General features: G+C 55.5%; 1 protein-coding gene across 1 annotated transcript in view; it reads left to right on the top strand.

Annotated features, from left to right (window-relative positions):
- The window catches only part of VEGFA (vascular endothelial growth factor A), an 18326-nt gene extending 4033 nt beyond the window's left edge, over positions 1-14293 (top strand). The window contains exons 4-10 of the mRNA XM_029943170.1: positions 2246-2294; positions 5274-5470; positions 6266-6342; positions 6667-6696; positions 8613-8684; positions 9807-9938; positions 12323-14293. Coding sequence (XP_029799030.1) covers positions 2246-2294; positions 5274-5470; positions 6266-6342; positions 6667-6696; positions 8613-8684; positions 9807-9938; positions 12323-12344 — 579 coding nt within the window. The 3' untranslated portion in view covers positions 12345-14293. The remainder of the gene's footprint in view (positions 1-2245; positions 2295-5273; positions 5471-6265; positions 6343-6666; positions 6697-8612; positions 8685-9806; positions 9939-12322) is intronic.
- The last annotated feature ends 982 nt before the right edge of the window (positions 14294-15275 follow it).

Genomic DNA, 15275 nt, shown 5'->3' on the forward strand with positions numbered 1-15275 from the left:
CCCCAGCCCCTAGCCCTCTCCTGTGCTAGGAGGAATTTCTTGACACCCCTTCCCCATTTCCTCCCTAAAGTGGAGAGAAGCCCCTGCCACCCTTCTATTTTCCACTACCCTCTGCCGAGAAGACCCGTGTAGTCCCTCTCCGACCCCCGAGGCCAGGGAAGGGATGATCACTGTCAGAGGTCGGGGTACAGGAGCCCACTCGGGTGCTTTGTCAGACTACCTAAAGTCCGGACTTGGTGACAGTCTGCTTTGTTCCCCTCCCCCACACTTTCAAGCTGTGCCTTTAGCTTTTCTGGGGATGGGCTAAGGGAGGAATTAAAGAGTGTCATTATTCCCCTTTACACTTTTTGGAAAAATGGCTTAAATTTTGCTGTGATACGGACAGTGTGGGACCAGCTTTCCCGGCACCTTTGGAAGGAGCTCCTGCCGGCCTTGCAAACACACTTTGTCCTGGTGACATGGGGTATTGGAGCAGGAGCAGGTGGTTTTTTGGAACTCCAAACTTGCCCACCCAACTTACTTCAAAAAGTCACATAAAGGGTCCTTTATGCTCTTCTCTTGTACCTTCCCTCAGCCAGAGTCCCCTTGGAGAGGGGGAGAAGGAAGGAAATGGGCTGGGGTCCCTGCTGCCACTCTGAGTTCCTCAGACCCTGGCACAAAGGCCTTGGCTCCAGGCCTCCAAGGGAGGGGGGGAGGGAGAGGAGTGGCAGCCTGGCCACACTGTGACCTTCAGAGGCCCCCAGAGAAGGGCACCTGGCCCCTCCCTGCCTAGAATCACCCCTCCCAGTGCCCCTTGGCTTCTTGGAGGGGGTTAAGAAGTTTCTGTCCCCTTCCCTCCTTGGGGCCCAGGAGGAGGGGAGGACATAGGGAGAAAGTTGGCAGAAGGAAGCCAGAGGATATCATTGAAATGGGTAAGGGGCAAAGCTGAGACTCCAGGGGGTCCCTGAGGGGAGAGCTGCAGTGGAATGCCATCCAGCTGGGATCCTGGAAAATGTTACCTGACCTTCGCCCTAGGGGCAAGGCTGGGGGATCTGGGGTGCACTGGGGATGTGTGGGAAGGAGACAGACAGTGAGACTCTGTCAGGGGGGTCTGCAGTTCCGTGGGCTAGAGTACAGTTCTGCTGGTGGGGATCTGCCCCTGAAGAAGGGCAAGTGAGATGGGTAGCTGGTAAGAACCCAAGGCCCCCTTGAAGGGCTGGGAGAAGCCTTAGCCTGCTCCTAGCTGTCAGGTCCACATGGTTGGGCTTGTTGACCTTCACAGCTTGTGGGGAGGGGAGGAATGATCTGGTGGGGGTGGGGAGGGATGGGGAGGATTGGGGAAGCCTCAGGCCTAGGAAGTGCAGGGGGCCCCCTAGGGGCTGGGCAGTGCTAAGGCATAGAAGGCTTTCCCGGGTTTCATTTGAGAGTGCTCAGCCAGGTGAGAGGGACTTGGGAACCCCCCCGCCCCAGCCCCTGCCCAGTCTGGGAGGGAGAAGAAACCAGAGAACGAGGTGGGGAGCTGGGGAGCGAGGTGGGGAGCTGGGGAGCGTGAGGCTTGGGGCTTTGGGAATACATTTAGGCCCTGGGCACGTTTGTGTCTTGGGAGAAATGGGCTCTCCCCTCCCCCAATGGTTTCCTCCCTGGTTTTACCATCTAGGCAACCTGTAGGCTTGCTGAATATACCTGAGGATATTTGCTGAACGTCTGAGGAAGGAGGAGTTTGGATGGGGGAGGGTGCTTGGCGCCCTTCGTTCCTCTGCACCCCCCTCCCAGGCACCAGCTCACCCTGGTATTTGTCATGTCAGCAGGAGAAGGTCACCATGTTGTTTTTCTCGCCCCCAGTCCTTCCTTCCTGCCCCAGTCCAAATTTGTCCTCCTCTTTGACCTTAATACTTACTGTGGCTCTGGACCAGGGAGTCAGGGGTCTGAGAAAATTAACTTAACTCAGCAATGGGTCATTGTGTGTATGTGTGTGGGGGGGGGAGGGTAATGTGGGGGAAGGGGCAGGGACCCGGACAGCACAGCATTCTGATGTTTTTCTGCTGTATATGTGAGTTTCCCACCTCCCAATATTGGGTTAGTCTTTCTCTTCCTTCAGAATTGGAGCAGTGCAGGGCTGGTGGGCATGCTCTGTGCTGCGGGGAGCCTTGCAGGTGTCTTGTTCCACTCAGCAGCCCTGGAGAAGCCAGAGGCTGCTGGCTGGGCTGGTGGCCGGGCCTTTGCATCCCTGCTCATGCCCGTGCCTTGCTCTGTGTTTTGTCCTCAGTGGTCCCAGGCTGCGCCCATGGCAGATGGAGAGCACAAACCCCACGAAGGTGAGTCCCCCCAGCTCTTGGATGGGGTACCCTGTCTCCCCAGGGGATGGGTGGGGAGGACCGATTCCTTTCTTTCAGGTCTGTGGGGGTAGGGATGGGGATCAAGAAGGGAAGAGGGGAGCGTCAGGAGAGTAACCCTTCGTTCTGGAGGACCCTCTTTCCCAGTCAGGCCTCTGCTAGAAATAGGACTTGTTACCCTTTCCTTAGTCTCTTTCCAGTAAAATCTTACTTGGAGAGGCAGCCGTGAGCACAGACCAGGAAGGCAGGGTTCAAAGATCTCAGGTGTCGAGGGAGGTGTCCCTTGTCCGGATGGGCCTGCCGGGGAGGATGGGTATTCTGTGTCACATCCCACCCAGCTGCCTCACACCTGTGGGGCCTGCGTGGAAGGGCCTGCAGCCCTTGCTGTCCAGCGAACTAGCTGTGCATGAGCTGGCGGTGCAGGGGGCCCAACCTCTTGGGACCCCTCCCCACAGTCTGCTTTCCTTAGGAGGTGGAGAGAAGGCCCTACCTTCTCCTCTGCCCCCTGGGTAGGATAGGTTTGGGTGCTGTGAATTTCCCTCCTGGGCCAGCAGAGGGCTGGCTGTAGCTCCCAGGTGCCCCGCCCCCTGCCCAACTAGAGTCCGCCTGCCTTTTGTTCCTCTGTGGTTTGGAGCCGGGACCCTCCCTTTTCTCCAGGGAAGCCCTGGCTCTCCCCCAACACTGAATGTGGCCTCTGCTTCAGCCCGGGGGAGGAATGCCCGATGCCACTCCCCTAGCTCTCCACCTCTGTGGAGAGAAGGCCCTGGGGTCTTCCTCTGGGTGAGTTTTCCTGACCCAAATCCAGCGTAGTGGCCAGGGGCGGGTGTTTGCACTCCCAGGGTTGGTGGTGATGCCTAGCCGGTTCTGCCTCCTTTACTCAGGAGCTCTTTCCTTGGCCCCGGGCCTGGCTTCCCAGTCAGTCCATGGCCTGTGCCCCTCACAGCTCCTGGCTCCCAGTGTGCGCCCCCCCCATCAGTCTCCCAGTGGTCTCTGTGGTCTGGGAGAGGCAAGACAAACGGTCTTTGTTTGCTTTGAGAAAAGATTATCTTCAAGAAGTAAGGAAAAGCAAGACAGCTTGATGTTGGAGTAGACGTGTGTCTGTGGCCTGTACAGAAGTGGCCTGTACAGAAGTGGCCTGGGCAGAAGCAGGGCAGCTTTCCTTGGAGGCAGTGGCCTGGGTGTGGAAGGTAGAGGTGAGGTTACCCCCTCTTCCTCCCTCCTACGGCCCTTGGGGATTCCAGGGAGCTTTTCCAAGGAATTCCTCAGCCAGACCTTTCTGCTTTCCTGTCGTGGGTGGGGCCCCAAACCTGGCCACCCCTGTCCCCAACCATGACATGGTGTCAGGTCAAGAATTCTTTAGTCATCTTTGATACAGACTTGGCTTAGAAAAGGGCTTCTTCAGATCCCTGGTCTCATTTATACTCTTTTTTGATGATACTTTACCTTAACCCTTTCTGAGGGTGGAGGAGAATTCTATGCCTGTCGTCAGCATAGGGGAAGTAGCCCTCAGGCAAGGCCAGGGACTGTCCTGCTGTTTTCACACCTGTGGCCTTCCCCTCAGCTCCCCATTTCTCCTTAACCCTCCTATTGTATGTATACCCCCACCCTCCTCCCTGGGGCTCATCTTCCTTAACCCTCTGGAGGGAGGGGGAGGCTCTGCGTGCTTTGGGAGAGAGGCAGGCTAGGGGGTGGCCCTTCACATGCCTTGGTGAGGTTCTAGATAGTTACCTGGGCTGAGAAAGAGTCCTTATTCACAGGGGCTGGAAATGGAAGACAAAACCCCACATTTCAGCCTCACTCTCAGGGTCTTTAAACACGCCCCACCCCCAAACCCACTTACACAGATGTGCAGTTTGAGGCCCAGAGAGGGAGGGACTGGCCCAAGGTTACACCAAGTCATAGCCTGAGCCTGGACTTCTTCGTGGGCTGGATGCTGCTGTTTCCTCCTGTGTAGAGGAAAGACATTTCAGGGACAGGATTACTATGTGGTGTGTGTGTGTGTGTGTGTGTGTGTGTGTGTGTGTGTGTGTGTGAGAGAGAGAGAGAGAGAGAGAGAGAGAGAGAGAGAAAGGGAGAGAGGCAGGCTTGGCCACAATTTGGAGTCCTCTGTCCAGGTCCTGAGAGTATCTATTCTCAAGGACCCCGCCTCTGTGGCCTAGAATTACCCCTTCATGCTCCAGTGCACCCAGCATCCATGGCCAGCCTGGGAAGCTGTCTTTACCCTGCTCTCCCTCCAGATCAGCTTCTAGAAATGCTCTGTGGCTGCAATGGCAGCCCCGTTTTTTCCATGATGCAAGCAGTTTGCCCTCTTGGGCGGGGTTGTCAGTGGCCGGTGCCCACCCATGCTACCTGCCGATTCCGGGCAGGCCCAGGCCCTGAGCTGATGTTCACCTCTTCCCCGGCCAGTGTCTGGGGAGGGGTCTGGTAGGTGGCACAGCACCCCCTACGATGCTGGGCCTCTGTTTTCACACGGTGTTGCTTGCCTTGGGAAGGCTTTGATGTCAGAACTGATTTTAACTCTACTATGGGGAAGTGTGGCCTTGAGGCAAGTTACTCAGCCTCTCTGAACCTCCCTTTTCCCTCTCGGTAAAATGGGCTTCCTGCTGGAACCTCACGGTATCCTGTGGGGAGAATTGTCTGCCACGGAGACTGGGGACTACACATTGCTCAGCATATAATAAGTGCTCATTAAATGGCTATTGTGTACGGTGGTGGTACAGCAGAGATTGTAGGGAAACGGGGAGTAGGTTTGCCAGGCTGGCTGTTGCTCCTTTCATGGGCAGCTTAGATCAACTCAACCACAGCTGGAGGGGCTTAAGTTAGAGTTTTGGAAGGACTGGCCGGAAAGCGGGTACCTCTCACGGGAACCCTCAGGAGTGGCCTTCCAAAGCTGGGCGGAGATGGGAGCTGGCCATCTCTTGTGCGACCTATGGGGCTCATGTGTCACCCCGTCCCATGCAGTGGTGAAGTTCATGGATGTCTACCAGCGCAGCTACTGCCGTCCCATTGAGACCCTGGTGGACATCTTCCAGGAGTACCCCGATGAGATCGAGTACATCTTCAAGCCATCCTGCGTGCCCCTGATGCGGTGCGGGGGCTGTTGCAATGATGAGGGCCTGGAGTGTGTGCCCACCGAGGAGTTCAACATCACCATGCAGGTGGGCATCGGCAGGGAGTGGGGGCGGGGAGGGGTCAGATTTGGGGAACAGGTGGTCCCCGGCCCTTTGCTGGGCAGCTCTTGAGAGGAGGAGCCAGACTTGACTTGCTCCGCTCCTGCCTCTGAGTCAGTCACTGGAACATGTGGGGAGTCTTGCCCTCTTTGGAGAAAAAGGTGCCTACATTTCCCAGTCCTGGGTTCCCAGCAAATCTCTACCACCTTCTCCTCTCTGACCTTTGCCGCTGGGCTCAGGAGGACCTGACACCTGTGACAGGAGTCCTTCTCTCCCTCTCTTGGAGGAGAGGGCCCTTGCTCCTTGGAGGCTCTGTTTGGGAAGCTGGATGAGCCTGGTCCATGGAGAGTTTTAAAAGCCCGTCATTTGGTGCTTCCCGGTGACAGGGCGCGTCTCAGCTTGAACAGGGTGGGAGGGAGCTCTGAGACCCTAAGGAGGGTGGTTCTTGGGTAGCTACTAGGGGTCAGGGTAAAGCTTAGAAGCAATAAAAGGAGGGGAGGGATTGGGACCGGCAAGAACCCAGGACCTGAATTCCCAGCCTGGCCAACCCGTGCAGCCATGTCTGCCCTCAAGAAGAGCAGGGGCTCCTTGAGGTCAGCAGGGGTGGGGAGTTGGGGTGGGCCTGAGGCTCCTTCTGGCAGAGCCCCTGGTCCCTCCTACCGCTATCCCCCACCCCTGCTCTGTAGAACCCCTGGGTGCCGAGTGGCAAGAGCCATGGGGTGTCCCCTCTGGGTATGGCTGGCTGGGTCACTAACCTCTGTGATCTGCTTCCTTTCCCTCTAGATTATGCGGATCAAACCTCATCAAGGCCAGCACATAGGGGAGATGAGCTTCCTACAGCACAGCAAATGTGAATGCAGGTGAGGGTGGGGTCACGGGTGCGTCCATGCGGCAAGTGGCGGCAGGGTTAAAAGCGTGTTCCACTTGTTGGCCCATTTCCACCTTCCAACTGTGGAACCTTGGGCTATTTTAATTTTACTTCACTGTGCCTCAGTTTCTACACCTGGAAATGGGCACAGTCGTGCTACGTACCTCATAGCATTGTTAGAAGGATTCAACATGTTATTTTGGGTAAAGAGATTAAAACTGCATTGGTATGTTGTAGTAGTGTGTTACTATTCTTGTTGTTACCATCACCATCTGAACGCCTGTTTTCTTCTTTTCTTTTTCTCTGCCCGCTGCAGACCAAAGAAAGATAGAGCAAGGCAAGAAAAGTAAGTGGCCATGACTTTAGCTCCTCTCCCTCTCCTTGGCTGGTTATCTTGGTTTGGGGTTCTTGGCTTCCTCTGTCGTGGGTGGGGGAGGGTGGGGGGGTGGCTGATGGCTTCACTGGGTCAGGGAGTTGGTCCCACAAGGACTTGTGGTGGTAGTAGTGGGATTGAGCAAACTCGAGGATTATGGCTCTAGAATTAGGGACAAAACCCAGCCTGGAGCCTGGAGCCTGGAGCTTCCTTTGAAAGAGACAATGCGTTCCAGGTTTCCAGGGTCATTCCTGGGCGGGACTTGGTGTGTCAGGGGGCAGTGTGGACACTGACTCCCTGGCTTGTTCTGGGCTCCCATCACCCACAGGGAGAGGGAGTAGGTGGCAGAGAGGCCAGCTTTTGTGTGTCGGAGGAAACAGTCACCTATGGTGGCTACTGTTGGTGGCACGATTGGACTTGGGAACAGCTGAGATGTTTTTTTTTGGTGGTGCCTTCCTGTAGCAGCAAGGCAGGCTGGAGACACTCAGCCCTCCTGGCCAGGGAGAAAGGAGTTGAATGTTGGTCATTTCCTGAGGCTTCTAGTTGCTCAGGATGGAGTGTTGGGTCAGGATGGAGCAGGGGGCACAGTCTGGGGGCAGTGAGCCTTCCAGAGCAGGTGAGCATCTGGCAAGGTGGCAAGGAGGACGAGCCTGCAGGGAAAGAGAATGAGAGAGAGCACCTGTGCCCTTCCTTCTCCCACCTCACCATCCATCTGCCCCCAAAGCTCTAGGAACATAGGAACTCCTAGGCCCGAACCCCTTCCCCCTTCCCTAAGTCCCCAACTTCTACAATTGCTGTGGCTACCAGAGCAGTGATTTGGGAGAGTAGACTCAGAGGGAGAGAGAGAGAGAGACAAGAGAGAGAGAGAGACAGAGAGAGTTTGTGTGTGTGTAGACCCCTTTCCCAGTGCTTTCTCCTGGGGGAATAGTCTGGCCCCTCTCCTCAGTGCCTTCCCCTCATTTCTTCCCCGGTGGCAGACATTCTGGGCATCCTCTGGCCTGGCAGATGTGGAGAGCACTGGTTCCCTTGAGGGGGACAGGCTTCAGCCTGCCCCCCTTGCCAGTTTCCCAAATGCCTGCTTTGCCCACAGGGAGAGTGGGGGGCTCGCCTGGGCTCGGAAGAGAGTCTGGTGAGATGGTGTAGCAGGCTTTGGCAGGCTGGGGAGAGAACTCCCTGCCAAGTAACGCCCAGGCTTCTCCCATGCCTCCGAACTCCCACCCCACCCTACAGCCTGCCTGGGGCTCTGAGGGCACCCATCCCCTTTTCTCGGCCCAGGCTATGGCTGGGCAGGCTGGCGCCTTTCATGTGCCGCCCTTGGTCTTGAGCCAGCTCCCAATGTAGCTGCTCCCCCACACTGGGATTTGCAGAGGCAGGGCCCCTGGAGGGACCCCTTTGCTACTGCACTCGGAAATGAAGGCAGAAGGTGCCTGAAGCACAGCCTGCACCCCCCCACCCCCCCATCACATCAAGTTCTCGACCTCCCCAAACTCTTTTATAGCCCCCGACCTTCAGGGTTACACTTGTACAGGGATGCTGGGCAAAGAGCCTGCCCAGAGGGCTTTGCCCCCTGCCCGCCACCAGGAGCTATCGTGAGCATGCAGGCCTTTGGGGCCTGTGCCCTCCGCCCAGCCCTTGGCTCCCCACTCAAAGCACTGCCCGAGGGTGGGTTGGCCACCCCAGGGTGGCCGAAAGAGAAGAAGGAGCCGTGAGTGTCTGCTGCCCCACCCGGTGTGTGCGTGTACATGTGCAAGCTCTTTCCTGGAGTCAGTCAGTCTCCCACCGCCTCGTTCCAGGGAGTGTGTCCCACACCCTACCCTCCTCACTGCTTCTTTTCCTCTCCCCTTCCCCCTCGCTTTCTCTTTGTCTGTCTCTGTTTTTTTATTTTCCAGAAAATCAGTTCGAGGAAAGGGAAAGGGGCAAAAAAGAAAGCGCAAGAAATCCCGGTATAAATCCTGGAGCGTGTACGTGGTGTCTCCGCTGTCTCATTGCCTGGAGCCTCCCTGGCCCCCCTCAAAGTCCCACCTGCAGGACCCCCTAACCCTGCCCCCGCCTTCCTCTCCCAGCTTTCCTCCTCCTCTCCCCACAGTGTCTCTCTCTCTCTCACTCTTGCTCCACTAATTGGCACCAGTGGCTAGATTTGGTGGTGGTGTTGCTGGTCTGGGGTTGGGGTGGGTAGGTGGGCAGAGTGGACCTGGAGGACTCAGGGAGGGGGCAATGGCTTGGCTGGGCACCACCTTTCTCTCACCCACTGGGCACTGGTGGCGGGCCCACGTTGGCACGGGTGCCAGGCGCTGGTGCCTGCTCACCCAACTGGTTTCCTCTGCTCCAGGCTTCTGCACTTGTCTGGAAGGTGCGGGTGGTGGGGAGGGCAGACGTGGCACGAGAAAGGGGCGTGAGTGATGCAAGGCAGCTTACTGTCATCTGAGGTGGGGTCAGACACCATATGGAGGCCCCTTCTTGTGGATTTGGGGCCTCTTGAGGGGAGCCCCCTATTCTGGTCGAACCCACAGCACCCACAGAAACCTCCCTGTCGGTTTGGAGGCTCTTCCTTTGGGTTGGAGGCTGTGGTGGGGGCCCTTTGGTCACTGGTGGCCTGGTTGTGGATATTGCCTCTGGGCTTGGCCTCCCGACACGCCCCTCCTCCAGCCCTCCTTGGGTGGAGGGGCCTGGGCATGAGTCCTTGCGCAGGGAGAAGGTAGCTCAGAATGCTGTCGCCAGCAGGTGGAGAGTCAATGTGTGCTCTGTCTGCGGTGGTGGCTGTTGGGCCCTGTGGCTCATGACTTGTACTTGTCCCTGGGGACAACAGTCCCCTTATGGTGGCCCTCTCCTTGCACTCTTTGCCCATCTATGTCTGCCTCTTCCTGCAGGCAGGCTTCCTAGCCGGTGCTGCCTCTTTTCCGCCGCTCTCTCTGTCTTCTGCTGCAGCACTTGGATCCTTCCAGGGCATGGAAGGGTATGGGGGCCAACGAGCTGGGTGGGGGTGCAGCTGCAGACTGTTAGGGGGTGTTGCATGGTTTTTTTTTTTTTCTCTCTCTCTCTGCTGATGCTCTAGCTTAGATGTCTTTCCTTTTGCCTTTTTGCAGTCCCTGTGGGCCTTGCTCAGAGCGGAGAAGGCATTTGTTTGTACAAGATCCGCAGACGTGTAAATGTTCCTGCAAAAACACAGACTCGCGTTGCAAGGCGAGGCAGCTTGAGTTAAACGAACGTACTTGCAGGTTGGTTCCCAGAGGGGGAGCGAGGCAGAGAGGGGCTTCACACAGAGATGGGGAGAGAGAGGAAGAGAGAGAGGGGCCGGCTGCTTGCTCGGCTTCTAGCTGCCTGCCTGTGACTGACCGCTGTCTTCTCTGCTTGCGAGGCCCCTGTGGTGGGCAGCTGGTGCCGGCCCAGCCTGGGAGGGCCTGTTCGGAGGTTGCCCTGGCTGCCTGAGGGGGCAGGCTGCTGTGGCTTCATGTGACAGTGTGGACGCAGGCTGAGTGTTGTGTCCTGTGGTCCTGCGGTGTCCTGTGGTGGCTGTTGGTCCTGACATTGTTACGACTACCTTTGCTACTAATATTGAGGGCCCTTCCTGGTGTGGGGGACGCTGCCATCTACCAAGTGCAGACGCTCCTGGGGGACTTGCCACCACCCTCTGAAGTCTGCACTGCTGGGCTTCTCGTCCCCTCAGTGTCTCTCACAGGGGCAAGTCTGAGTCCCTCCCAGACTAGGGTCCCAGACAGCATGGGCTCTGGCTGTTGGTTTAGGGTGGGGAAGAGATTTAACATTTGGGGACACTAGATACCTTTAATACTCCAGTCGTCACGGTGACAACCCCAAACAGACCACACATTTCCAAACACCCCCAGGATGGGGTGGGGGTGGGGGTGTGTCCACTTCCCTTTTTGTTTTTTAGGTTTAAATGTTTTTAAAATTTATTTTTGAGAAAGAGAGAGCGTGAGCAGGGGAGGGGCAGAGAGAGAGGGAGACACAGCATCTGAAGCAGGCTCCAGGCTCTGACCCATCAGCACAGAGCCTGATGTAGGGCTCGAACTTGTGAACCACGAGATCATGACCTGAGCCGAAGTCGGACGCTTAACTGACTGAACCACCCAGGCCCCCCCCCCCCCCCCCCCCCCCCCCCCCCCCCCCCGGCATGCCCACTCTCCTAACATTAGAGTGTAAAATCCTCACGGCAGGGCCTGGCTTTTAGTCACCTGGTGACCCTCCAGGCATCTGTACCAGCGTCCTGACCACAGTGAGCACCTAGAAAGTGTCAAGTGTGTGAGTGAATACATGACAGAGTTCAGATCAGGAGCACAGAGCCGTGACAGGTTGACTGGCAATCTTTTGATGCTTTGAATGAAGTTTATACCAGTCTGGCCTATGCTCAAAGGCTGGGAGCCCTCCGGGCCAGGGTAAGCTTTGCCTAGTGTGGGGCTCACATGGGGATTCCTCAGCAGTGTCAGGGAGTCCCCAGCTAGTCCAGATGTCCCATTAACAAGTTCTTGGAATGTGGTTGCCTCCCCGCCACCATCTCCCGCCCCACTGTGTTCCCGTGACTTGTGGCTGTTCCTGGGACGCTGAGGACCAGGCCCTGGGGTGTTTGTGCAGACTTCTGTCTGTCTTGGTAGTATGTGGAGACAGGAAGTTCTGAGTGCTGGTCGTGGGCTCTGCCTGCCTCCAGGACCCCATGAGGTGTCCCCACGTGCTCTGGGGTCTCGGGGAAGATAAGGAAGGGACTTGTCATTATAGGATTTCTGTGGTGATGATTCTCCAGAGAGGTATCTGGGATGGGGTGTCTGAAGTGACCTGGGGGCTGACAGAAGTCACCCTAACTGCCAGAGACCTCCCCCTTATGGGGGAGTTTCAGCACCCCAAATTGGAGGCTTAGGGTCCTCATTCCCAGGCTCTCAGAAGGGCAGGGCCTGCTCTGATCTCTCTTTGTAAAGAAGGTAAATGACAATCGGCCCAGGAGCAGGGGCATGACAAGGAAGTTCTTGGCGTCCCCTCTGCTTCGACAGTGGATAGGAGGGGCAGCCTGGGGCCTGGGGCCTGCTGCCGCCGGCAGGCTCAAGAAAGATGGGACCAGCAGCCGAGGCCTGGAGGGGAGGGCATGGGGATGGGAGATGTGTCCCTCGCCGCCTCTCTGGCTCCTGCTCCCTTGGGAGCCTCACTTTCCCCGGGGAGCCCCGCCCCTTGCTCGGGATCCTCTCCCCACTGTTTCCCCCCAACCAGCCGCACAGAGGCAGAGCTGACACCTCGTCCTGCAGGGACTCTATGCTGACTAACTCATCCACCTTTGGTCACCACTAGCTCTGAAATGTCAAGCAGGGGCTGTTCGTTAGTTGGTACTCCTTTGTTGCCTGTGGTGAACTGTCCCCTCGTCCTTGTCTTGTCTCCACTAGACTGTAAGCTCTGGAGGGCAGATGGGAGTTCTGGACGCAGCTGCTGCTCGAGCGGGGCCTCCGTGGGCAGGGACTGGCTCTCCCCTCGCACAGAGCCCTGCTTTCACCTTCCTCTCTGCTGCAGGGACTCGGGCTCCCAGGAAGGGGAGGCCGCCTGCCTCACCACCCTGTCCCCTCGCCTGGCCCTAACCCCCGGCCTCTGTCTCCATGTCCTGCAGATGTGACAAGCCCAGGCGGTGAGCCGGGCTGGAAGAAGGAGCCTCCCTTAGGGTTTCGGGAACCAGACCTCTCACCAGGAAAGACTGATACCGAACGACTGACACAGACACCACGCCGCTGCCGCCGCCACCACCACCACCACCACACCACCATCACCATCAACAGAACAGTCCTTAATCCAGAAACCTGAAATGAAGGAAGAGGAGACTCTGCGCAGAGCACTTTGGGTCCGGAGGGCGAGACTCCGGCGCAAGCATTCCCGGGCAGGTGACCAAGCACGGTCCCTCTTGGAACTGGACCGCCATTTTATTTTTCTTGCTGCTAAATCACCGAGCCCGGAAGATTAGAGAGTTTTATTTCTGGGATTCCTGTAGACACACCCACCCACATACATAACATTTATATATATATATTATATATATAAAAATAAATATATATATTTTATATATATAAAATATATATATTCTTTTTTTAAATTAACATTGCTAATGTTATTGGTGTCTTCACTGGATGTATTTGACTGCTGTGGACTTGAGTTGGGAGGAGAATGCTCCCACCCAGATCCCAACAGGGAAGAGGATGGGAGGAGAGACTCTGGCATGATCTTTCGGTCCCTCTTGGGAAGGCCGGGGTCCCCTCCCCTGCCCAGGAGTGTGCACGGCCAGGGCACGGGGGCAAATTTGGCCTGCTTTTGGGAACACCGACAAACCCAGCCCTGGCCCCAAGCCTCTACCCCGAGTCACATGGACAGACAACAGGTACAGGGACGAGGACGCTGGCTCTGACCAGGAGTTTGGGGAGCCTCAGGACACTGCTGTACTTTGGGGATCCTCTCCACATGCTGCACGGGCATCTTGCCCCCAGGGGCACTGCCTGGAAGATTCAGGAGACTGGGCAGCCTTCACCTAGTTTCCGCTTGGTCCCGAGGTGCCCAGGAGGCCGCTGACAGATGTCTTGGCGAAGAGAAGAGATGTTGGTGGAGGAAGGGCCGTCTGGTGACAGCTTGTCCTCCAAGGGAAGGGCCTCCTGCCTTGGCCTTCTCCCAGCTCCCTTTCCTGGGTGCAGCCCAGGAGGGCCTGATGTCCTCAGACCATTGAAACCACTAGTGCTGTCCCCCGCCCCCCCCCCAGGAGACCTGGCTGTGTGTGTGTGAGTGGTTAACCTCCCTCTGTCCCCAGACCCAACCCCGCGGCAGAGACAGGGCAGGATCCACGTGCCCACCGTGGAGGCAGAGAAAAGAGAAAGTGTTTTATATATGGTACTTATTTAATATCCCTTTTAATTAGAAATTAAAACAGTTAATTTAATTAAAGAGTAGGGTTTTTTTCAGTATTCTTGGTTAATATTTAATTTCAACTATTTATGAGATGTATCTCTCTCTTGCTCTCTCTCGCACTCTTATTTGTACTGGTCTTTGTGTATAAAATTCATGTTTCCAATCTCTTTCCCTGATCGGTGACAGTCTCTAGCTTGTCCTGAACAGATATTTAATTTTGCTAACACTCAGCTCTGCCCTCCCCTTTCCCCTGGTTCCCCACCACACATTCCTTTGAAATAAGGTTTCAATATACATCTACATACTATATATATATTTGGCAACTTGCGTTTTGTGTATATATATATATATATATATATATATATATGTTTATGTATATATGTGATTCTGATAAAATAGACATTGCTATTCTGTTTTTATATGTAAAAACAAAACAAGAAAAAATAGAGAATTCTACATACTAAATCTCTCTCCTTTTTTAATTTTAATATTTGTTATCATTTATTTATTGGTGCTACTGTTTATCCGTAATAATTGTGGGGGAAAAAGATATTAACATCACATCTTTGTCTCTAGTACAGTTTTTCGAGATATTCCGTAGTACATATTTATTTTTAAGCAACAACAAAGAAATACAGATATATCTTAAAAAAAAAAAGCATTTTGTATTAAAGAATTTAATTCTGATCTCAAAGCTCCTCCTGGTTTCTCCTTCTCCAGTGGGTCCTTGTTCTGGACTCCCTCCTGCCCCCTTCCCCTCCTCCCTTGGGGAAAATGGCATTTGTCTTAGGTCTGGGAAAAGGGTCCCAGGTATATAGGTGACAGGGTGGCCCATCTCGTGCTGAGAGCCAGGTTGCTTCCATTCTGGCTGAGCTGGTCCTGGGGGACCCCGTTTGCCTTCTTTCATGATGTGTGTGTATGTGGGAATAGGCTCTGAAATGGGAGCGAGAGGCAGCACCTTAGGAGCAAGGGCTTACTGTGAGCAGTGCCGCCTTCAGGAATCACATGATCCAGGCCTTGTCCTTTGGTGGAGGAAGGAACCGGCCATGTGTCTGAGCTCACTGCCCTGGAGGGGACAGGAAAGGGCTGAGTTTGACTATGGGGCCATGGCTGCAGTAGGCCGAGGAGTGGTAACAGGGTGCTCATGGGAGCCTGTGACCCCAGGGTGTAGATAAGTTACATAGTGGGTCCTGGAGTTCCTTGAGCCCTTGGAAGATGGACCCATGCCCTGGCTGCTCCTGAGAGGACTCCCAGCTCCGTCTTGCCACATGGGCCTTTCTCTCCCGCGGTCCTGGCCAGGGCAGAAGCTGTCTAGGTCTTTGGCATTTATGAGCAATGCTTCCAAATCCATTTCCTCCTGCCTCTCTTTTATTCCTTCGAACCGTATTTACCAGGCCAACTACCACACTAGGGCCAAGGATGCTGTTATAACTGATGCCGCTCCTCAAGGATCTGGTGAGGGTGGGTGGGCGAGGAGTCACAGGGACTGTAAATCTGTCAATAGAAAGTTATATAAACGTGAGGGGGCATCTGATCCAGCTTGGCTGACTCTGGGGTCTTCTCTTGATCTTACCTCTTGGTAGCCCCTTAAAGAATGGTTAGGAGGAGATAGAACAGGGAGGGGAGGTGGTTGAAACAGATAGTCCAGGCGGAAGGGGTGGTATGAACAAAGGTAT

The sequence above is a fragment of the Suricata suricatta genome, chromosome 7, assembly GCF_006229205.1.
Source record: "Suricata suricatta isolate VVHF042 chromosome 7, meerkat_22Aug2017_6uvM2_HiC, whole genome shotgun sequence".
Classification (NCBI taxonomy): Eukaryota; Metazoa; Chordata; class Mammalia; order Carnivora; family Herpestidae; genus Suricata; species Suricata suricatta.